At 38.1% G+C, this 20,921-nt stretch overlaps 6 protein-coding genes across 7 annotated transcripts; 3 read left to right on the top strand and 3 right to left on the bottom strand.

Moving 5' to 3' along the window:
- Nucleotides 1-222: 222 nt before the first annotated feature.
- pasha (microprocessor complex subunit partner of drosha) lies at nucleotides 223-4,497 on the bottom strand. Its single transcript, XM_017613615.1, has 6 exons — nucleotides 3,835-4,497; nucleotides 2,688-2,861; nucleotides 2,481-2,623; nucleotides 1,333-2,310; nucleotides 1,003-1,260; nucleotides 223-915 (listed from the first exon to the last, which is right to left on the bottom strand). The coding sequence occupies exons 1-6, from the start codon at nucleotides 4,091-4,093 to the stop codon at nucleotides 628-630; spliced, it is 2,100 nt and encodes a 699-aa protein (XP_017469104.1). The 5' UTR covers nucleotides 4,094-4,497; the 3' UTR covers nucleotides 223-627.
- Nucleotides 4,498-5,563: 1,066 nt separating this feature from the next.
- On the top strand, nucleotides 5,564-8,433 carry Arfip (ADP ribosylation factor interacting protein arfaptin). Of its 2 annotated transcripts, none has more exons than XM_017613613.1 (6): nucleotides 5,564-6,166; nucleotides 6,241-6,736; nucleotides 6,816-6,981; nucleotides 7,045-7,152; nucleotides 7,208-7,425; nucleotides 8,040-8,433. In XM_017613613.1, exons 1-5 carry the CDS (start codon nucleotides 6,019-6,021, stop codon nucleotides 7,250-7,252), a joined length of 963 nt encoding a protein of 320 aa, XP_017469102.1. In that variant the 5' UTR covers nucleotides 5,564-6,018; the 3' UTR covers nucleotides 7,253-7,425; nucleotides 8,040-8,433. The 2 variants fall into 2 exon arrangements, with proteins under 2 accessions (XP_017469102.1, XP_017469101.1); XM_017613612.1 differs by lacking the exon at nucleotides 8,040-8,433 and adding an exon at nucleotides 7,728-8,021 and having other exon boundaries at nucleotides 7,208-7,459.
- Dph3 (Diphthamide biosynthesis 3) lies at nucleotides 8,334-9,054 on the bottom strand. The gene is made up of 3 exons (XM_017613614.1): nucleotides 8,795-9,054; nucleotides 8,642-8,716; nucleotides 8,334-8,567 (listed from the first exon to the last, which is right to left on the bottom strand). Exons 1-3 carry the CDS (start codon nucleotides 8,900-8,902, stop codon nucleotides 8,490-8,492), a joined length of 261 nt encoding a protein of 86 aa, XP_017469103.1. The 5' UTR covers nucleotides 8,903-9,054; the 3' UTR covers nucleotides 8,334-8,489.
- Nucleotides 9,055-9,583: 529 nt separating this feature from the next.
- Nucleotides 9,584-10,692, top strand: LOC108361100 (dnaJ homolog subfamily C member 17). Its single transcript, XM_017613634.1, has one exon. It carries the CDS (start codon nucleotides 9,735-9,737, stop codon nucleotides 10,629-10,631), a length of 897 nt encoding a protein of 298 aa, XP_017469123.1. The 5' UTR covers nucleotides 9,584-9,734; the 3' UTR covers nucleotides 10,632-10,692.
- Nucleotides 10,693-13,761: 3,069 nt separating this feature from the next.
- GCC88 (GRIP and coiled-coil domain containing 88 kDa) lies at nucleotides 13,762-16,253 on the top strand. The gene is made up of 3 exons (XM_017613609.1): nucleotides 13,762-13,922; nucleotides 14,031-15,918; nucleotides 15,980-16,253. The coding sequence occupies exons 1-3, from the start codon at nucleotides 13,847-13,849 to the stop codon at nucleotides 16,158-16,160; spliced, it is 2,145 nt and encodes a 714-aa protein (XP_017469098.1). The 5' UTR covers nucleotides 13,762-13,846; the 3' UTR covers nucleotides 16,161-16,253.
- On the bottom strand, nucleotides 16,207-18,045 carry LOC108361084 (NADH dehydrogenase [ubiquinone] complex I, assembly factor 7 homolog). The gene is made up of 4 exons (XM_017613610.1): nucleotides 17,573-18,045; nucleotides 16,844-17,494; nucleotides 16,597-16,776; nucleotides 16,207-16,502 (listed from the first exon to the last, which is right to left on the bottom strand). Exons 1-4 carry the CDS (start codon nucleotides 17,912-17,914, stop codon nucleotides 16,338-16,340), a joined length of 1,338 nt encoding a protein of 445 aa, XP_017469099.1. The 5' UTR covers nucleotides 17,915-18,045; the 3' UTR covers nucleotides 16,207-16,337.
- Between the last annotated feature and the right edge of the window lie 2,876 nt (nucleotides 18,046-20,921).

Raw genomic sequence — 20,921 nt, 5'->3', positions numbered from 1 at the left:
CCATTACGCTGCCAAATATACAAAGTTCCAAGCTTTTGTTTGTTTTTGTTGTTGCAAGTTTTTGAAATTCCGTATGTAAGTATAATAATATTAATAAAGTGAGTTGTAATATTTTTCTCTTCAGATTAAAATTTGCAATACTTCTCGGTAGAACGGCACTAATGGCGACATTATGGACATTTTTCATAGAAAAAATATATTTTTTATACCCAAATATTGTTCTTCTATTGGTATCCCTTCATGCAAAAAAAAAATATAAAAAACGCTTCTTATTTAGTGGTTACAGTGGCATTACCCCTTAAGTGTTAACTCATTTGATGATATTTTTGTGTTATACTTAATTCTACCAAACAGATGTTAATTTTCCGCAAATGGTGTTTTTTTTTCTTTCGTCAGCGAAAGCTTAAACTCCAATCAAGTTATATTTTTTGTTTTTAATTTCTTTTTGCATTTAGATATTTCTATACATTTACAGCTATAGTGTTTATTTGTGCCTACACTAATTTGTTCGGCGGTTCCATTCCAGTCAAACGCATTAGATATTTTAATAGCTCAATAATTGTTCAGTCATATTTAAATTCAGTCGAAACCTATACATATGTACCTACGAAGTATTGAGAAATACGATTAGAGCTCCACATTATTGAGATTCGAACCCGAGGATGAGGGCAGATCAACATCGCTAGGTGGTACAAAGGTGCCCATTGATTGTACTGATTTGTTCTTTTCAGCCAATTTCAGCATTTCTGCCTTTAGCTTGTCAAGAATGGCATAATTTGGCTGATTTATAGCAGCTTTGCTCTGCAGTACAGTGATTTCCTGCTCCTCCAGCTTCTTTTCCTTGAAAGTTTTAATTGAGTTATTGCCATATAAGCGTAACAGAGAACCCCAAGTCTTGATGTGTGGATGCAAAATCTGTGAAAAATGTTATTTTTTAGCAAAGTAGTACTAGAGTTAAAAGTTATTGTATTTCTTTTTTCTCAATAAGCAATTGCAGTGCACCTGTAATATCGCCTGTGAAGCCAATTGCTTGCCCTCGCGCTTATTTTTACACAGCACTTTGGCTGTATGTTTGCCCACAGTCATGGTGAATTCATTTTTCTTATTTTTCGTGCGATTAATTTCATAATTTATTTGCACATCGCCCAGACCGAAGTTACGTTGCAGACAGGTGAGCAAAATGGCATGCGGCGATGGCTCTGTTGTTTTGTTGCAAAATTCAGCAACACGTGGATCTTGAATTTTGATATCATCAAAAACCTAAGAAAAAAAAATGAAAGCAACATTAATATTTAGCGAAAAAGGTTCGGAAGAAACTGTAGCTTAACGCACTGATAGATCTTTGTGGTTGGTTTTTGGTGTGCTTTTATCCTGCTTAATACCCGTGATTTTGTCCTTCATTTCGGGTATCAATATCTCTAATGTCTCACGAGCAGCATCTGATTTCGCCTGCTTCTTACTGGTGCCATAACCTGTGCCATATTTTAAATCATTGATAGATACAGTGGCCGAGTAGGGTGTTGCAGCATTTTCCAGCTCTTTAAATTCGTATGTAGGCTGTTTCTTCAGCGCATGCTGCACATACTCATGCAATATACACACATAACTCTTGCCATTTGGGTTCATAATCCACTCTTTGCGACCGCGAGAATTCGCATTCGCATCGCCGCTAGGCGCCAAAATTGGAAATTTAATCAGCTTCGTGCCATCGGGGAGTGTGGGACGTTGTAAGTTTTTAATGTGTTTGCGATTCTTTGTGAATTTCCGTCGCGCATTCCACGAGCGAAAACGCAAAACGCGTATTACCTTGAATTTGAACAATTTGGTGCAGTATTTATTCAATTGTTCTGGCGTCAACGACTCTTTTTGCGTATTTTCGGTAACGGTAACGATTTTTGCAGGCGGTACTAGGCTCTTCAAAGCCGCAACATTAGCAGCCAAGTCCTCTGGATTCGCAGTGGTTGCTATGACGCCTGCGAGGGTTGATGCTGAATTTTTGGAAAGTAATGACGCAGGCACTATAGTAGCTGTAGGCTCACTTGTGTCCATGGCTTCGCCATTTTCTGCAATGCCATTAGTCGAAGACGAAACTTGTGTTGATTGGCTAGTCTCCGTAACGGGACTCACGCTGCTGCTGACGCCAGTAAATGGACATTTGCCCACATTATTCTCATTGGTCTCGTTGGTATCCTGGGGCATATCCCCTTCTTCTTCTTTTGCCGATTCTTGTTTTTGGCGGTCCGCCTCCTCTTCTTCAAGCGCGCGTCGATAATTCAGGCATGGAATAGCGCCTAATGGTATGGCATGTTTCTGAAGGTAAACAATCATTTAATGAATATGAAGATCTATGTAAATCTTCATAAATATAAAAAAAAATACTACGGTTTTTTTCAATTTCCAAATATACGTTTTAGAGATGCTGAACATATTCACTCAACTACGAACTTGCCAAAAAACTCTAAAAGCTAGCAGCAACTTACTCGCACACTGCCATGACCAAGAAAATATGGTCTCGACGCTGAAACGACACGCGTTTGTTTATGCAGAAATAGTGGCATGCCGCTGTTGTGAGTCACCTGAACCCAACCCTCTGGTAAAACTTCAAAATGGTTATGTCCTTTCTCTGAAAATTCGCAACAAGCATATAATTTTAAAGATTTTTCCAATGAAAGCGATATTCTACAAACCTTCCAGGACAGTTTTAAAGCGTTCCTCATATTTCGGTTTCTTCGGTTCCTTTAAGTCATCAGGCAAATTCTCGTTGAGCAGATTCTCAATCTCATTGTCGTCAATATCCAAATCAGAGGATTCATAACCATCACCGTGATCATGATTTTTATCGCCATTTTCGCTGCCGATGTCTGATAAATGAAATAAGTTCATGATTTGTAACAGTTGAGAGGATGAAATAATATATAAGTAGAAACGCACAAATATACCAAGCAGCACACGAATTCCTTTCTTTTTTCAGATTTGTATCGTTGCATGAGACAATAATGGAAATATGAACCACGCTTAGCTATACATGTACATGTATATTCATACACATAAACATATTTCCTGTTTACTTGTGAGAACCAATGTTTACAGAGTTGGGGTCTTGTTTAAATATACTCGTAGACAAAATCTTAATATGTAACAGATAATGCATAAACTTATTAGATATCTTAATATTTGTACGTATGTGTATGTACATACATATATGTATGTATTAAGTGAATTTAAATTAAAGGCTAATTTTTTATATAATATGCCTACATACATATTTATGTAGGTACATGTGTATATGACGTGGAATTTATTTACAGCTTACCTTTCTTATATTGAACTTCACTGGAGATCTCCAAACGTACAATCGGTATCATACGCATGTTTATATGATTTTCATTTTTTTTTAATTATAAGATTTTGTGCTGTATTAATCTATTAGCGCGCTCTTTTCCATTTTGTAGCGTATCCATATTGTGATCTCAACAATAGAGAACAAAAATATGCTGCTCATATCTCAAGGAAAGCAATACAAAATAAAGGAAGCCTACCACACTTATCTTCTGGTTCTTAAAAACTATTTAATTCCTACACAACGGCATTTTTCAACCTGTACTACTACCTTAAAGCTCCTGAATGCCCTTTTCTAGCAGCACATCTAAGCATTTATTTTTCATATAGGTACGGCACTATATTGAAAGAGCGTAAAATTTTATATGTATGTGTTTAAACAAGATTTTTGTTAGATAAAGCATCTATGCCAAATGCCGGTTAAATAATTAGAGCTAAACGCTACATTGTCTAATAAAATCAAAAGTCTGTCAACTGTAGCAGTACTATACATACCCGAATCTTCAGTGCCAGAGCCCTGTACTTCGTCAAGCACTTGAAATTGTCGCAACTGTTGGTCGAGCGCTCCGCTTTGATTATTTTCCTCAACACGTGTCTTCATTTCCTCAATAGCGCTTAACGAGAAACCTCTCTCCTTCATTGCAGTTGCTTCCTCGTACATAGTTTGCTCATCGAGACGCGCTTTTTTACTAGGTTGTGGCGACGAGGAGCGCGGCGAGGGTGATCGAGGCATACTATCACTTTCGCTAGACATTTTTGTATTACGTATTCGCTAGTCTTTTTTTTAATTATTACAGAAGGTAATGATTCTCTACTTCATGCAAGCTTCAAATTATGGTCGATTAAAGGCTGCTCTTTAAAACATCCAACCTGATGGAATCCAACTTTTGTATTGATTTTTAATAGAAATTGGATTGGTCACATTGGTTATTTTAGAACAAGCCCAAATTAATGCACCTGGCTATCTCTCAAAGAATTTTATTTCCAGCGTTGTGTTAAATGGCAGAAGCAACTTTCGCAATGGATTCTGTTTTGAAATTTGTATTTAGTTTAAAATACACGAAACCACTGCAAAAGTACTTCTTTGAAGATTTAATTTCTTATTTAGTACGTAGTAAATTTTTAGTGAAAATTCGGCGTTGTATTCAATTGATAAAAATAATTTTCACGCGTATTTATTTGCACAAAACTAGTGATAAATTTTTATTAGTCGATTAACAATTAGAAATGCAAACGATGCATCGATGTTTTCAAAACATCGATGTTTCGTTCAAAAATATCGACGAACGACGCGCGCGAAAAGTTGGCCATTTTTCTGCGTTGTGTTGGCGTTGGCGTTGCCGAACTTTGATTATGTTGAGATTTTCATAAAAATGCATGTATTCAGATACTACGTTTATGCGTAGGCTAATTCACGAATTCATTTCACGAACTTGGGTTAAAATTGGCTGCATAAATACCATTTCATAAATTCAGTTATGCACGAAAGTTAACCATGAATTCGGCATCATTTCATGAAATCGTGAAGTGTATGTCCGGCAACGGTACGTTTCACAATCAGCTGTTTACCAGGGTTATGATGTTTTTAGATTAAAAAGTTAGAGTGACATAACCATGATTTAAAACACTTATGTGGAATCGTTGAAATAAAAGATAAATTCAAATAGAATAAACTGAAAATATATTATAACAAATTTAAATATAATATGGTTCATTGCCTGGTACCAACGACTTCTGCAAATTCAAAAGGAGGCCAAAAAAGTCACAACCCTACTGTTTAGTTTCTCGCCAGTGCATTGCCACTTTTTTAAGGCACTTTATTTATGCTTTATTTCATGAATTCGCGAACGATGCATAAACGGGACCATTTTTGAATTCATGAATTTTCTCGCATAAACACAGTAATAGTCAGCTGTACGACGCCAACGCCAACCCAACGCCAAGATTTCATGTAAACGGGCCTGAACGCGAAGTTGTATTTGTAAAAACACAAACCAAATTTTCTTAAATAAAAGTGTAAAATAGTGGTTCTTGTGATGTAAACAAATGCTCACAAACTTTTCTCACAACCAGACAGAGAAACAAATACAATGTCGGGTTCTTGTGTGATGTTGTATTTTTGGTTCATGGTGTTTGGCAGATGTTTAAACAATTTTAGTAGGAGGTATAGATGTGGGGTAATGGGAGCTGTTCAGAAAGCAAAACGTCATCAAACCAAAATCTGATTGCAACACTGGTTAAGGACAGATATGTTACCTTGTCATTGGTGGAAAAATTTCAGACGTCGCAGGAAAGATTTTCTTTGTATAAAATCGAATTAATTAAATTCCCTATAATAGTAACAACCAAATCGGTGTTCTACTTTGGTAGAGCATTGTTATAGAAGCAAGGGAGTCTCAGCTGATATATAATAGCTGTGAAAATTAAAAGAAATTTTGTGAGGCAAGTGTTGAAAATCGATTTTTGTTTATTTTCTCTGCGAATTTGCCGACAGTCGATGTTTTTCAAACTCCGCCGAGTTAGCAAATTACACATAAAATTAAAAATTTTCTTACGAATAAACATTTTTACGTCAGTGTGCTAACAAAAGGAGAAACTGCAAGTAGAGCTGTATCTAGTTATTTGCTTCAAAGGTACGCGACACTAGTATCAAACTGGTAACGAACTAAATCCAACAAAATGGCACATTCGATGCACACAGAACGCAGCATTCATGAAATGCTCAAGGACACACCACCTATGAATGAAAGTGCCAGCGCCATACACAGCGGAACGGAAGGCCGACCTTTTATGCCACCAAATAGTCTACCACTTCATAATCATTCGGGTAAGCTTGCAATAATTACACTCATTAGGTTTTCAATAAAACTTGCATATAAAAAATGTGTGTGGTTTCTTTAGCACCTGCCACACCCATGGCACAAACCAGCCCACAAAATGGCATGGATGCGGGTCTGCTACGTACGGGAGCATCTAAAATCGACAGCATAAAGAATTGGAGCATATCAACTTACAAATGTACTCGCCAAATAATGTTAGAAAAACTGGGTAAATCACAACGCACCGTTGATTCAGAGTTAGAAGCTCAAATCGAACAGTTGCGGGAGACACAGCGCAAATATCTTTCGATTTTACGATTAACGCGCGCCTTTAGTTCACATTTTCATCATGTAGTTGCAACACAACATGCGCTGGCCGAAGCATTTGCAGATTTAGCACAGAAAAGCCCAGAGCTGCAGGAGGAGTTCACTTGTAATTCGGAAACACAACGAAATCTTACGAAAAATGGCGAATTGCTCTTGAGTGCGCTGAATTTCTTTATCTCGTCGGTAAATACATTGTGCAATAAAACAATTGATGACACATTGCTCACGATTAAGCAATATGAAACGGCAAGGTATGAAAATTATTATTTATGTATGTACATACATTAAGCAAATTGTAACTTTTTATATGTACGTGCTCGCAACAAATAGAGTGGAGTTCGATGCATATCGCATGGATTTAGAGAATACCAAACCCGAATTGCCACAAAGTCCAATCACTGAAGAAGCGCAAAAAAACTTTTCACATCATAAAGAACTTTATGAAAAGTTGCGTGCTGATGTGGCAGTAAAAATGCAATTTCTCGACGAGAACAGGGTAAGGGTACAACTAATGGTTCTATTTATTTTTAAAATCTTTAACTCTCATTCATTGTTTCAGATTAAAGTGATGCACAAACAGTTGGTGCTGCTACATAATGCAATTGCGGCGTACTTTTCCGGCAATGCTGTTGCTCTTGAGAGCACAATAAAACAATTTAACATTAAAGTATACAAATTTTATAAATATGTTACAGTCAAAAACTAATTACTTCTTATTTTAGTTAAAAGCACCTAATGCCTCGACTGGGTCCTGGCTGGAGCAGTAGTATTTCTAAATAACTGTCCCTTAAAGCACCCAGCGGTCATATGCAACTATAAGCTAGCATATAAAATAAAATACCTTGTCGAAAAGCAAACCAAGGGAAGAATATTGAGTGCGATATACATACATCTTAAGCTAACTGCATTGGAATGAATTTTCTAATTAAGCATAACTAAGGTAACAGATATAAAATTTGGTTGAAAACGTATAGATCGTCCCCTCAATATAACAATAGCGTATGTGCTCATACGCCATTATTTTTTTATTGTATATTTAGAATCTCCATCATTGATTCTATGTCTGGTCAAAATTTCGTCAAATTCTACTTCCACAAAGTGGGTCAAAATGTCATTGGAAAAAATGGTGTATAATTTCTTGTTCAAAAATTTCCTTCAAACAAAAAAAAACAAAAACTTTAAACTAGATTTTCTCAAAACCCAAAAAAAAATTATACGCTATTGTTATATTGAGGGGACGAGATAATGTGCATACATAGATGTATCTAAATGTACTCTTCATTGCTTTTCCCGTAATTTTCAATAACTAATGAGAAAAAAAGATAATGAAATCAATTTGTAAGAGAGAAAGCAGCACCACATAAAAAGTTTGTATTCTAAGAACATATAATACAATAGTTCCTCAGTTTCTCCTGATCAAGTAAAATCACTAATTATGATTTAAACTGGAAAAGTTTGGTTAGAGTGTTTGTTTTAGTACTTCTATCTTAAAATGAGAATCACATAACTCGAATTTTGGTTAATATTTCTTTTACTTAAATATATTTTTAAAAGATGATTCCATCTAAGCAAAAACCATCAGTAAACTATACTGCACGATAGAAATATATGTGTAAGTATGCAAATTCTATCAATTTATTCATTCGGCAATTGATTATGTATTGTCGAAGTATGTAAATTATATTTTAAGTAAATCATTCAAAATCGGCCTACAGATCCATATACCTAAATGAAGTTTTACAGTTTTGACCGACAAAGCAAAAATTTAATCGATTTTTCTTAGCTCCATTAATGTTTAAATTTTATACTTATGTAAGCCCACAAAAGTCTAATGAAAAGTAATATGTATAAGAAAATTGAAAACATAAATGTGTATTCTAGTCAACAAATATTAAAAATATATACATACATATATATTATAAAAGAAATATATACAGCTTTCTTTTTACAAAAGAAACGTATTGTAATTACTGGATACTTATTACATAGCATAGGACATCCCCTTCAGTTTTTCTCCAATTTCATATCCTTCATTTTATCATTAAGCACAGTTTCTTCATCTTCCTCTGCTTTAAACATGCTCTGGAAATATAATTGGAAATTAGTTATTAGTCATCGTTAAGGCGTTCCTTTCTCATTTGGCTAATCAAACTTACAGCATCATAGATGACTTTAATGATGAGAGAACAACTCGGGCATGTAGCTACTTCCTCTCCCTCCATTAGTTCTTCCTATAAAAAGCAAATAAAATTAAGTACTTATTTGGTCACCAAAAGCTCGTCCGTTTGTTCCAAGTATGCCACTGTTACCTTGGTTATTTGAAATCGATCTCCGCACGGACATGGATAATAATAAACCTCCTCTTCCTCATCATATTCCATGTCTTCGATTTCGACTTCATCGTGATAAACACTCATTTTATACCGTTATCACATAATCCCTACAAAGTTACTAAAAATTTACCAATGAAATTCACGTTGTCTGAAATCGCAAAAACGCTACCAGCAGCATGTTGACAAAACGATTCAAGAGCTGTCAGTTGTCAGTAGAGCTGGAAAACTGGCACTATCGATAGTATCGATGGTTTTAGACTATGGAAAACATTGATGGTTTTGTAAGCACTATCGATAGTTTCCACTCATTCATATATTATTCAGTAATAGTAAAAGCCCGCGGTAGCCATGAACGAAAGACACAAGATCACACGGGAAGGAAAGAAAGAAAAAAGTTATTTTCTTTTTTTAATCATTTTTATTATGCAAATTCTTCTATAAATCATGCCGTTGTGTTAAATTATTCTTTGCCTTATGTGTTTACACGAAGTTATCTGGAACGCGACTCTTGTGAGTCGGGACATTTAGCAATCATCAAATAATTTTAGCGCAAAATTAGAGCGCAGATGCTGCTTGAAGCCAAAAATTGTTAATAAACTTATTTCCCTTAACAAAAATATGCAAACATTTTAGCTATTCTGATCTCATTTTCAATAAAAGTTTTTATGTCTAATTTTTGGAACTTTTTAATCAAAACTACCGATAGTACTATCGATAGTCGCGACATTTTCGATAGTATCGATACTATCGATGGCAGCGATTATCGACTAGTCAATAGTTTTCCAGTTCTAGTTGAACGTTGCATTTTAGGTTTGTTCGTTTTTAAGAAGCAAACAGCTGTTCATGCCAATTCGCGGCAGGGAGCGAGCAAAACAAAACATTGGAAGTTTTATTGCATTATTCTAAATTCGTATTAATGAAAATGTCTGCCGCGAAATTCAGTGATGCAAATCTTTATGAACTCCTCGGTATAGAGCTTGAAGCTGAGCAAGCGGAGATTCGTAAAGCCTATCGCAAAAAAGCATTGGAATGCCATCCTGACAAAAATCCGGACAATCCCAAGGCGGCAGAGCTCTTCCACGAATTATCCAAAGCTTTGGAGATACTCAGTGATGCATCAGCACGTAGCGCTTACGACAAAGTATTGAAAGCTAAAAAGGCATCTGAACTACGAAACAAGCAATTAGATAGTAAGCGACAAAAATTTAAAGCGGATTTGGAACAACGTGAGCGGGATGCCTTATACACATTGTTTAGCAAGCAGCCATATCCCACGGCTCCTAAAAGCGACGAGGAAGTATTGCAGGATCAAATTGAACGACTTCGGCGGGAGGGCTCAAAACTCCTGGAGGAAGAACAGCGCTTAATGAGAGAACAATTGCTACGTACAGTGGCCGAAACCCAGAAGACGAAAGCGGCAACATCGTTTGATTCATCGGCTCATCGTATTAAAATTAAATGGAAAGCAGAAAAGAAAGATCCCAATAACGGTGGCTACACACAAGAAAAATTACAAAATTTCCTGAAAAAGTACGGCGAGCTTGTAGCATTGGTGATGTCGAAGAAAACTGGCAGTGCGTTAGTAGAATTCCAAACCCTTGATGCTGCAGAGATGGCACTCGCTTACGAAAAGGGTCTAGTGGAAAATCCACTACAATTGGAATGGGTCACTCCAACAACAACAAAGGCGGCAGAGAAACCTACAAGTTCTTCGCTGGATTATGAAGACTTGGTCATGCGTAAACTGCGGCAAGCTGAAGAGCGCAAAAAGTTAATAGCACAGATGCAAGCAGAAGATGAAGCAGAGGGTTAAACTAAACTCAGTACATATAGTAATTAAAATAAAACCTCGTTAAGATTAATTGTCAGAAAAATGTTTTCTTTTGAAAGCAAGGTATCGTTAATTTGAGACGAGACATGCCAAACCTGTTTGTGTTATATACATAATTGCGTCCCCAATTCCGGATTGCCGGAAATTCAATTTTCCTATAAAATATAGTGATAATTTGTAGTTGCGTTCGATAAAAAAATTAGCTAACACCAGCTATCAAAATCAAGAGAGTAAGCGAAAATTCTCTCCCAAAGAAAAGTAAAATCAATAAAGTAAACTAACGGGAAATTAGCCATCACTTGCAAAAACCGGAAGAAGAAGACACACCAGCTGACTTTGTTTGTTTTATTTGTAAACAAACTGAAATTCATGTTGCCTCCATGGAAGAAAAAAGGAAAGTGAACGTTCAATGTTCGCCAGGAACATTTCTAGAAGTAAAAACTAGTTTGCGCTATCATAAAGTCACATAGCAAGCAGCCAAAAAGCATATAAATAGCGACCATGCCTCGTCGGACCCGGAGCGATGCGCGAGCTATTTTAGCCGGCAGTTCATACTGCATCCTCCGGTGAACAAAGCCAAGCGTCGAGTGACCAGAAGGCTGCACAAACTGCCAACAACCTGTACCCCCCTTGCTTTCACTTGCGGTGAAGTTCAGGTGGCCATCGGGAAGGCGAAAGCCTCCAAAGCCATGGGTCCCGACGGAATATGCATGCTGATGCTGAAAAATTTGGGTCCTGCGGGGGTAGCGTACCTAACGGAGGTCCTCAACTTGTCTATGGCCACTCTCATCATCCCAGACATCTGGAAGGTGGGGAGAGTGGTCCCACTGCTCAAACCGGGGAAACCTGCCAACAAAGGAGATTCCTATCGTCCGTTAACACTCCTTTCCCCGGTAGCGAAGACACTCGAGGCCTTGCTACTCCCGTACTTCACAAACCACCTGACGCCAGCGAATCATCAGCATGGTTTCCGTAAAGTGCACAGTACAACAACAGCACTTAACGCCAGAAACACTCAGATAACTTGTGGCCTTAACCGAAACCGTCCCTGTGAGAGAACGATTCTAGTAGCGTTGGACTTGTCAAAGACGTTTGACACCGTCTGCCATTCCACGCTACTAGAAGATATAGAGGCCTCGTCTCTCCCACAGAGGCTCAAACGGTGGTCGGCAAATTATCTGAGTGGTCGACATTCGTCGGTAATGTTTAGAGACAAAACGAGTAAGCAGCGAAAAATAAAACGGGGTTCCTCAGGGTGGTGTCCTTTCCCTGCTACTGTTTAACTTTTACATTTCAAAGCTCCCTCAACCACCAGAGAGAGTCTCGATTGTCTCTTATGCCGACGATTGCTCGATCATGGCGACTGGGAATGGAATTGATGACCTGTGTTCGAAAGTAAACGGGTATCTCTCCGAACTTTCTCGCTTCTTCACTGCAAAGTGTCTAGAACTCTCCCCTACGAAATCCTCTGCGACCCTGTTCACAACCTGGACGAAGGAGGTCAGGCTACCGCTGGGGATTCACGTCGATGACACACCAATTCCGACGGTGAATAACCCCAAAATACTCGGAGTAACATTCGACAGCCTGCTCTCCTTCTCTGCGCACTCAACCGCTATTGTCAATAAAGTACAGAGCCGCAACAAGGTCCTCAAGTCGCTAGCCGGCAGTACTTGGGGCAAAGACAAAGAAACGTTGCTGGCAACATACAAGGCAATAGGCCGGCCGGTTTTGAACTACGCAGCGCCAGTGTGGTCGCCAGGGACTAGTAGGACGCATGGCGAGCTACAATGTACAGAACACCGCACTCAGGACAGCGACAGGATGCCTCCTGATTCGCCTGAACACCACCGGCAGGCGAGGCGCAAATGCTCCCTGTAAACATTGTGACATTTCATTTTGAGGGGAAGCTGTTGGTTTCTGCTGGAAAAATTTTTGCCAACAGGAAAACAGCTGATCAAAAACAGGTGGTTGGCATATACGCAAATCACAAAATTGAATTTGATGGTTTCGAAGTTAAAAATTACAAAATGCGACTAATTAAACTTCTAAGAAATAAGTAGTTATTTGTTTAATCAATAAACTGTGTCAGTATAACACTTTGTGATAACTTTTCGTACGTTTTAAATTTTACACTTTTGAATGTTAACAAAAATTATATCAGCTGTTCATCTTAAGAGCGAAATACACCACACAAGCGGTTTGACAAACCAAGCGAAATTTCCCTTTGCTTCAAGCTATTTGTGCTGTGTATGGGGGTGTTTGAAGGTTTGACGGCGGTTTGTCAAACCTTCAAACACCCCCATACACAGCACAAATGGCTTGAAGCAAAGGGAAATTTCGCTTGGTTTGTCAAACCGCTTGTGTGGTGTATTTCGCTCTTAACTTGCAAGTTTCTGCAAATTTTCTGTTCGCGTACTATTTTGGATATTTCTCTCTTGTGAGCGAACAGATGACATTTCGCCGGAATTTGGCAGTTGGTTGGTTTCTGCTGGAGATTTTAAACGAACGCACCTAATAAGAACTCGAGTTTCCGTGTTTGAACGCAGACTAAGCAATATGCGCGTTCCTTATCTCCCAGAAATAGTCAGAAAAAGTCCGAAGTAGTCAGATTTAGTCCAAAAAGCGTTCCTTAACTCGGAAATGACAGCAAAAATGAGAGAGCAACAGTCAGTGAGAGCGACTCTCATCAGTCCGAAGTAGTCAGATTTAGTCAGAAGAATTTTTTCTGGCAAAATCCTGAAAAGTGTCAAACTCAACTGAATTTAAATTAACGGAAATTAAAGAATACGCAAAAAGTGAGAATAATCTAAAAAGTAAAAGAAATGAATTGAAATTGGAAGGAGGCAAAAAATAATTGATATAGCAAGTGTTTATTGTGCTTGTGCTTGTGTGAATGTGTTTTGTACATACATTTCTGTTCTTATTTGACGTTAGTTTTGTTGTTGCCATTCTTTGGACTAAAAATTTGGTTTTTTGCGTTCCTTTACTTTTCCTGTTACTCTCTTTTAGTGAGCGCATTTTGCTTACGCTCTGGCATTTTGACACTTTTCAGATTTTAGTCCAAAAAGATAAGGAATGAACCTAATCAGCTGTTCGTTGTTGACGTGATCCTTTCCTTTCCCAGTTATTCATTTGGAAAATGTTATAGGATGATAAAAAATTCTGAATTTTATTTGTAAACAATCCTTGGTATTATGGACCGGAGCAAACTTGAAACTTTGGTTTCTGCACAAAAGGAGCAGTTAGCTAGATACGAGAAGAGATTAAAAGGTATGTATTGAAGAAAGTGGAAAATCAAATATTAGTAGTACATACATGTGTCCTTTCCATGAACCAACAACTATGTATTTTTGGTTCATGTGTAATTTCCCGTATTAGACGTCGTCACCGCCTATAAAGGGCTGCTCAAAGAAAAAGAAGCACTTGAATCCAGCTTGGCCGCAGTAACGGCATCTAACAATGAAACAAACAACGTAAAGTCCACTTCTGCCCTTGCCAACACTTTTTTGGCATCCGAAAGCGCTAGCAACGCAAGCTCTGGGAAAGAAACGAATTTCCAAGCAACAAGTGACACTGAATCGGGCATTGTTGACGAAGATAAACAGCAATTGCAGAAACAAATCCTGACACTAATGAATTCGCTAGCGACATTATCAGCAGAGAAATCTCGCATGGAGGCTTCTTTTCAAGCAGATAAGAGGCAATTACGTGGTCAACTTACCCAGAAGGATCAAATTATTACCACTTTAAAAAACACCATTAAAGAAAATGAGGACAAAGCCAAAGCTCATTTAGACGAAATGAAAGCTAAATGGATAATCGAATGTCAGGAGCGCGAAAAAGAAACGAACAATCAGATGGTTATGATCCGCGAGTTACAGAAGCTCTATGCCGATGAGAGACATTTAAAAGAAAACATTGAAATGCAGTTAAATAATTTTAAAACCCAATTCGCCAGCAATGAAACAGAAAATGTACATGTTCGTGATCTCCAAATCCAGCTAAAGGAGGCCAAATTACAATTGAGGCAAATGCAAGCGAGCGGTACTGTCAAACAAGCTTTAAAAGATGCTGAAAGCGCCGCCGATAGCACGACTTTATTAAAGCAGGTGCAACAGCAGATGCAACAACTTAAAGATCAACACGCGGTTGCTATTAAGAATGAGCAGCGCCGCGTATTGCACGCGGAAGAGCGGAGTAGACATCAAGCTGCTTTGCATGAGGATCGCGTGGCCAACCTAGAGGCACGTTTGGCAGAGCTTAGTAGCACTGTTGGTAACTACGATCGACTACGTCAGCAAGATCAGGAAAGCATACAAACACTGCGCAAGAAGTTGCAAGAACTAGAGCATAACACGGACTCAAAACTGAACTCGGCAAGTACTACAGATTACAATGCTGATCGCTGGCGCCGGAAGTTAAGTAATACAGCATACGACATTGCAACCCTTGCTGATGAAATTCTGCGCCTGAAAAAGTTGTTACTCGCGGAAAATTCTCGCTCTGCGAACCCCATAGATTTGAGTAAAATATTTTCTGTCGTCTCTGATCATACAGAATGTCGAGAAGAGTTAGAACACTTGCAACAACAATATGATTCTTGCAAGACGGAACTGTTGCAGTATCAAGATCATATGCAGGTCCAAAAGTCGCACATATCCACTTTGCAAGACAAGGTGAAGGTGCTGAACCGCAACATTGATGAGCAAGAGTTGGAATTGAAAAACCAGGCGGAAAAGCTTCGACAAGCTATTAAAGAGGAACGCACCAAATGGAAGAGCAAACTAAACGATTTGGAAAACGAGACACGTTGCAAAGTGGTTGATCTGGAACAGCAATTACAAAAACAAAGGCAGCGGTCTTTGCACTTGCTCGACGAAAAGGAGCAAGAGATAAAAACATTGCAAACATCATTTGAAGTTTTCCACAGTGTCACGTTACCGGCCTCAACTAATGATTCACAGGCCGAACAAAACGTGACAACTTCAGCTTCTGACGCAGAAAGCAATGATGGTGGTGGACCTGACGGAGTAAGCGCTCAAACGGGCACAAAGGTAGCAATTAGAGCAAAAAAGTTATCAATTGGCGACAACTGTCACATGCTGCATTATGCCAACGAACTTGCGCGTAAAGATATTGAAATAGCGGGCCTGCGAAAGGCAAAATATGCCGCTGAATCCTCTTTGCGAAAAGCTATACAAGAAAAGGTGAACGCACAGGAAGACCTCTGCGATAAAGTTGCACTGCTAGAAGAGCAAGTGGATAGGTAGTTATGCTTTAAGAAACTTAAATTGACAGTTGTTTAATTTTTACCTTTATAACTTTAGATTAGAACGCTGCAAGACACGGGAAGGCGCCAATCTTGAGTATTTGAAAAATGTGATCATTAGTTACATTGTAACACGCGATCCTGACGGTAAACGTCACATGCTCAATGCCATTAGCGCAGTGCTTCAGTTAACGCCAGCTGAAATGCAAACGATTAACAACACATTCCAGAAAAAGTAATTGGTTAAATGCTGTCGATGTACTATTTGAAATATGTTAATATATGCCAACAACTAATTAATCGACAGAACTATTTAATTTCCTTAACAGAATAAACATTTTTAACAATATCAATTTAAAATCAATATGTACCTATTTGATAACAATAAAATGAAGAAATTATAAATTAGATGCGTATTATTGAAATCCACTGACTGGAAATTTTTCGAGATGCTTTCTCACAACGGCTGGAAATATTGAAAAGAATTTGAATCGTTTTCCCATTTGTGTAGGATCTGTTAGCATTTTATAGCCGCTTCTAATGATGTCATGATTTTCGGGTAAAGCATTTGCAAGTAGTTGCTGTAGAGTACAAAATAGTGAATTGGTTTTATAAATTGAGGCAATATGTACAGAATAAACTTATGCATATTCAACATTTTTTAACATTGTATACCTCTAATCGAGTATCTCCCTCCATTTTCTTTAAAAAAGTTCCCTGCTCTACCGGGCCAAAACAAATCACTTTGCCATGTTCCTCGGCGATGCGCTTGATTTGTCTAAAATCAACATCCGCTGTGAGATCTGCTGTGCCCGGCGCCAGAAGCGGTTCGTGCAGTTTATGTTTTTTGAAAGCCTGCAAAACATTTTTAGAAAATAGCAAATTCAGAGATTACGTCTCAGTAAAAACTACCATTACTTACTCTAAATGTATCACCCTTTTCGCCGAAATGGCCGTAATCCATAATCAAACCAATGCCACCGTCGATTTCAAATCGTTCCGCCATCATACTAATTATGCGATCTGTATCTAATGAGTATTCGAGACAATCACGCGTCTCATTTGTAATAGGCTGATACAGATGCGACACTGGAGTCTGGGCTTTCGAAATTACGTATCGAAAATCCGGTTGGTTATCGCTGTCAACGCTATCTCTGCTGATTACATCAATTAAGACTTCTTTCCATAGTTTTCCATCACGTTGTAACTTATGTACAGGCAAAGCATCGAAGAATTCGTGTGCTAGCACTATTGAGAAGGCGCGTGGCACATCTTCTAGTCGCTTATGCCAGTATACGCGTGTACCAGTCGCTGTCTTACCAGTCTGATAGTGGGGAGAATTTTCGTCCGTCACCGTCTCGGTGCTAAAGCATAAACGCTGTCCTTGTACTTTACTTAAATGTGGACTAATTTCCACCATATGCATGGAAAATTGTCCACCGAATTTGAATTTGGTTAACACCTTAAGTACATCGCGGGCCAACGTGCCACGTCCGGGTCCTAGTTCAACAATTTGTAAAGGTAATGGGCTACCCAATTTACGCCACTCGCTTACAACCCAAATTGCCACCAACTGAGATTAAGGTAATACATATGTATATGAATAAATTGGCCACTGAAATTTACTGCGTAAGTATCTATGTGTGTATACCTCGCCGAAAATTTGGCAAATTTCCGGTGATGTTATAAAGTCTCCTTCGCGCCCAAACACATCACGGTGCATATAGTAACCGCTAAGTGGATTGGTGAGAACTTCACGCATATATTCGGCAACTGTAATAGGACCTGTAGCCAATATTTTGGCCTTCAAATGCTTCGTTAAATCATTTGGTGCTTGCGACTCCTCTGTTTTTGCCTCTACTTGTGGTGCAGTAAGTTTCCGGGCCAAAATGGTGCTATCCGGCCGGCGAACTGCTTTGTAACTGTAGTTTCGGTATAAACGCGAGCTTACTCCCAACGCAGGGACAATGCATTTTAACGAGATTTTAGTCATTTCACCTGATTATTTTAGAATTTTGTGTTTGCGACACGAAATTGCAAAGGAATTACAAAACGCTTTGAAAAGTTTTGTTTTTATCCATATTGCAGCTGATTACACTGAATCACAAATTTTAGATTTGTTTTCGTTCTCCAGACGCCTTTATCCAATTCTTATGTAGAATTGCTCGGTGATTCCGAAAATCGAGTTAATTTTTTTCTATGGATACGTTTTTGAAATATTTGCAAGTTACCGTTATTCAGCTTAAAACAAAAACATGTATAAATTAATTTCCGATAGGGTTGATAGTTTCTACTAATTAATTAATCATTCCATTTTATATTTTATTTTTGAAAAAAGTCGATTTTTTAGCGGGTTCTACCATGAACCAACGACTACAGATCACGTAATCCGCCATCGTTGTATTTGTAATCGATTTTCAGAAAAAAGTTTTCGTAGCGTTTTTGATGTTTTTTGGTTCTGTTTACATCGTCTTCTACCCTGCAAAAATCGCGACTACTCCATGCATGCATGTAAAGAGTACTCCCGAAGGACCAAGGAGTACACCAAAATTAACCACAATTCATATAAAAAATATGGTCCAATTAACATTGCGATGTCCTAGGGCAGGACCATATAATCCATCTCTGCATTACATCAGAGTAGCACAAAACTACTCCCAACATACTCCAATGACATTGTCGTTATATTTTTTCGCTTGTACACGCTTTTGTTCTTCACTTCACAGATGCTTTTTTTGAAATTCATAAAAACCAAAAACAAAAATTAAAAATTACATGTTGCCTCTGACGACATTCGAACCCGAACATGCTGGGAGCTAAGAACTAACAGCGAGCATCTCTACACGTTCAGCTACAGCCAGATATGCAAATGTACTTTCAAATACTTAACTTCAATCACATTTCGTTAAAACACGAGCAGTGATCGGGTAACAATAAGCTGGTGCAGAGACACGAGTTGGTCCGCTACAGCATGACAGAGGAGCACTTTTGTAAGTACTCCAATATACCACAAATAGACTACATGGTCCAACGATTTTTGCAGGGTACCTCTTCGTAGTGATATTTTAGCGATTTTATGTGTTTTCTGCAGCGGTTTTAATTAGAAATTTTGATTTATTACAAATTTATGATATAATATGAAGTGCTTTGTGATTGGAACAAGTTTGTGCGTCTGTTTGACTTGCGTAAATTTGCGTGAAAAGTGGGTGCACATTTGTGGTCAGAACGTTGGCATTGAAAAATCGGCCAGTGCCGATAATATGCGATTGTAAAACACTCTCAATCATTAAAACCATATTTTGAGAACTTTTTTTGCTAATTGTCATCAAGTTTCACTTTTTATATTTTATAATAAATACAAATCTAATCGCACTCAATAACCGCGCCTTTTTCGTTTTCTTTGTTTGTTTTCATTTTTAGGCAGATGTCAAAAACGCTCAGAAATTTACTTTTTTCATTCTTTTCCGATTGCGTGATCTTGTTACACCTGATTTAGGTCGGTGTTATGCAGACAAACTTTTGTTTGCCAAATTAAATGGCGGCTGCTTAGTTTGCTCGGAGGTGGTTATGTCGAGTTTGGCATAGGGTTGCACGTTCATTATGGTTTTCATGCACGATCCAGAAAATAAAGGTCGCGCCATTCGCGGACCGCTAACCCTCTCTTCGTCGATTTGACAGCATCCACCCAATCGCTGACGTCATAAAATACTTTTGTTTACATTCACTGTTGCCAACTTCATGCTTTTCGCACCAAATTTAGTGCGTATTCAAAATGCGAAAATTTTTGACTTTTGTGCTTGGTGCGTTTTTGGTGCTTTTGTTTTTAGTTTGAAGACACCAAATTAGAAAATCTTAAAAAAATTGAAGAAAAATGTATAGCAATCGTAAGTGTGGTAAACAATTTTACAAGAATTTAAACAAAATCATGGCACAGTGACAATCATAAGTGACAAAGAAATATGTGGCAGCACCTTCAATCATGCCAGAAGAAATCGACCGTTGTGCAAAAAACATTGATTTTTGAATCGGCATCCTTACAATAAAATTATGTATTCATACATAGTCCATAAAATACACCAATAAAAATTTCGTGATTTTTCAAAGTCAAAACTTGGCAACACTGCCTTTTGGTCGATGCTTCCTCTTTTTCTTGTCGAGTTCGTCTTGCTCTCTCATTCCAGTATTTATTGACGTCACGGCCAGCTGCTCTCAGCTCGATTGGCGCAATCTTGTATTCTATCATTCTTGGTTTTCATGGCTATTGCCAACACGAAATGAGAATTTCAGATGTACATAACGCGCAAAATTTCAAATTTTTGTATATGACAACACCGAATTTGCTGCAGTTTGACCAAACAAAATTAGTTTGCTGTGAGAGTCGCCAAACTCGCTCTCTCCGAGTTTGCTGCAACAACAATTGCACGCAGTTTGCCAAACAAAATTTCTGCATAACACCGACCTAAACATGATTCAAGTACTTGAAAGCAATTCTTGCTCATTCTCTTTTGTGTTTTTTATTTGCTTTTACACGTTTCAATTCTGTTGAATTCAAGTCTTTGGTTCTTTAAATGGGAAGCAACGAAAATGCCAAAAGCAAAGCAAGAAAGTTGAAACGACTTGACGGTACAGACGCATGTGTACTCGTCCCTTTTCTTCTCACCCCCTCTCTTCCATGTCCGAGCAGAATTGAATTCAATACTTGAACTGTGTAAAAGCACACTTAGTTGGTTCATGGGGTTCTACGCCATCTTGTTTCACTGGAAAACGAGCGAAAAGTAAACAAAGCAAAAAAAAACAACGAAAACCAAAATTAGCCAAAATTATTGTCGGCCACTTTAAACGCACAATTTAGGTAAAATGATGCTTGTTGCTTTAAAATGTGTTGTCATGTTGAATTAACTCTTCTTTACTTGAATAAAAGTGTAAAATAGTGGTGCTTGTGATGTAAACAAACGCTCAGCTGACGAACCCGCTTTCGCAAACTTTTTTCTCAAAACCAG

This window comes from Rhagoletis zephyria, unplaced genomic scaffold (assembly GCF_001687245.7).
Source record: "Rhagoletis zephyria isolate East Lansing unplaced genomic scaffold, Rhagoletis_zephyria_1.1 Rzeph_scaffold_00696, whole genome shotgun sequence".
Taxonomy (NCBI): Eukaryota; Metazoa; Arthropoda; class Insecta; order Diptera; family Tephritidae; genus Rhagoletis; species Rhagoletis zephyria.
Note: the sequence above shows the minus strand (reverse complement) of the source record. Positions and strands in the feature narration are given on the sequence as shown.

Bases quoted from the DNA above. Each gene is read 5' to 3' on its own strand.
- pasha (XM_017613615.1), bottom strand. From the start codon at position 4,093: ATGTCTAGCGAAAGTGATAGTATGCCTCGATCACCCTCGCCGCGCTCC. The intron at 2,862-3,834 runs GTATGTATAGTA...TTCATTTATCAG, and splicing joins CTCTGGCACTGAAGATTCGG to ACATCGGCAGCGAAAATGGC. The intron at 2,311-2,480 runs GTAAGTTGCTGC...GTTTACCTTCAG, and splicing joins TTGGTCATGGCAGTGTGCGA to AAACATGCCATACCATTAGG.
- Arfip (XM_017613613.1), top strand. From the start codon at position 6,019: ATGGCACATTCGATGCACACAGAACGCAGCATTCATGAAATGCTCAAG. The intron at 6,167-6,240 runs GTAAGCTTGCAA...TGGTTTCTTTAG, and splicing joins ACCACTTCATAATCATTCGG to CACCTGCCACACCCATGGCA. The intron at 7,153-7,207 runs GTATACAAATTT...TTCTTATTTTAG, and splicing joins TAAAACAATTTAACATTAAA to TTAAAAGCACCTAATGCCTC.
- Dph3 (XM_017613614.1), bottom strand. From the start codon at position 8,902: ATGAGTGTTTATCACGATGAAGTCGAAATCGAAGACATGGAATATGAT. The intron at 8,717-8,794 runs GTAACAGTGGCA...TGCTTTTTATAG, and splicing joins ATCGATTTCAAATAACCAAG to GAAGAACTAATGGAGGGAGA. The intron at 8,568-8,641 runs GTAAGTTTGATT...TTATATTTCCAG, and splicing joins TTAAAGTCATCTATGATGCT to AGCATGTTTAAAGCAGAGGA.
- LOC108361100 (XM_017613634.1), top strand. From the start codon at position 9,735: ATGAAAATGTCTGCCGCGAAATTCAGTGATGCAAATCTTTATGAACTC.
- GCC88 (XM_017613609.1), top strand. From the start codon at position 13,847: ATGGACCGGAGCAAACTTGAAACTTTGGTTTCTGCACAAAAGGAGCAG. The intron at 13,923-14,030 runs GTATGTATTGAA...TTCCCGTATTAG, and splicing joins ATACGAGAAGAGATTAAAAG to ACGTCGTCACCGCCTATAAA. The intron at 15,919-15,979 runs GTAGTTATGCTT...TTATAACTTTAG, and splicing joins CTAGAAGAGCAAGTGGATAG to ATTAGAACGCTGCAAGACAC.
- LOC108361084 (XM_017613610.1), bottom strand. From the start codon at position 17,914: ATGACTAAAATCTCGTTAAAATGCATTGTCCCTGCGTTGGGAGTAAGC. The intron at 16,777-16,843 runs GTAAGTAATGGT...AATGTTTTGCAG, and splicing joins AAAAGGGTGATACATTTAGA to GCTTTCAAAAAACATAAACT. The intron at 16,503-16,596 runs GTATACAATGTT...TGTACTCTACAG, and splicing joins AGGGAGATACTCGATTAGAG to CAACTACTTGCAAATGCTTT.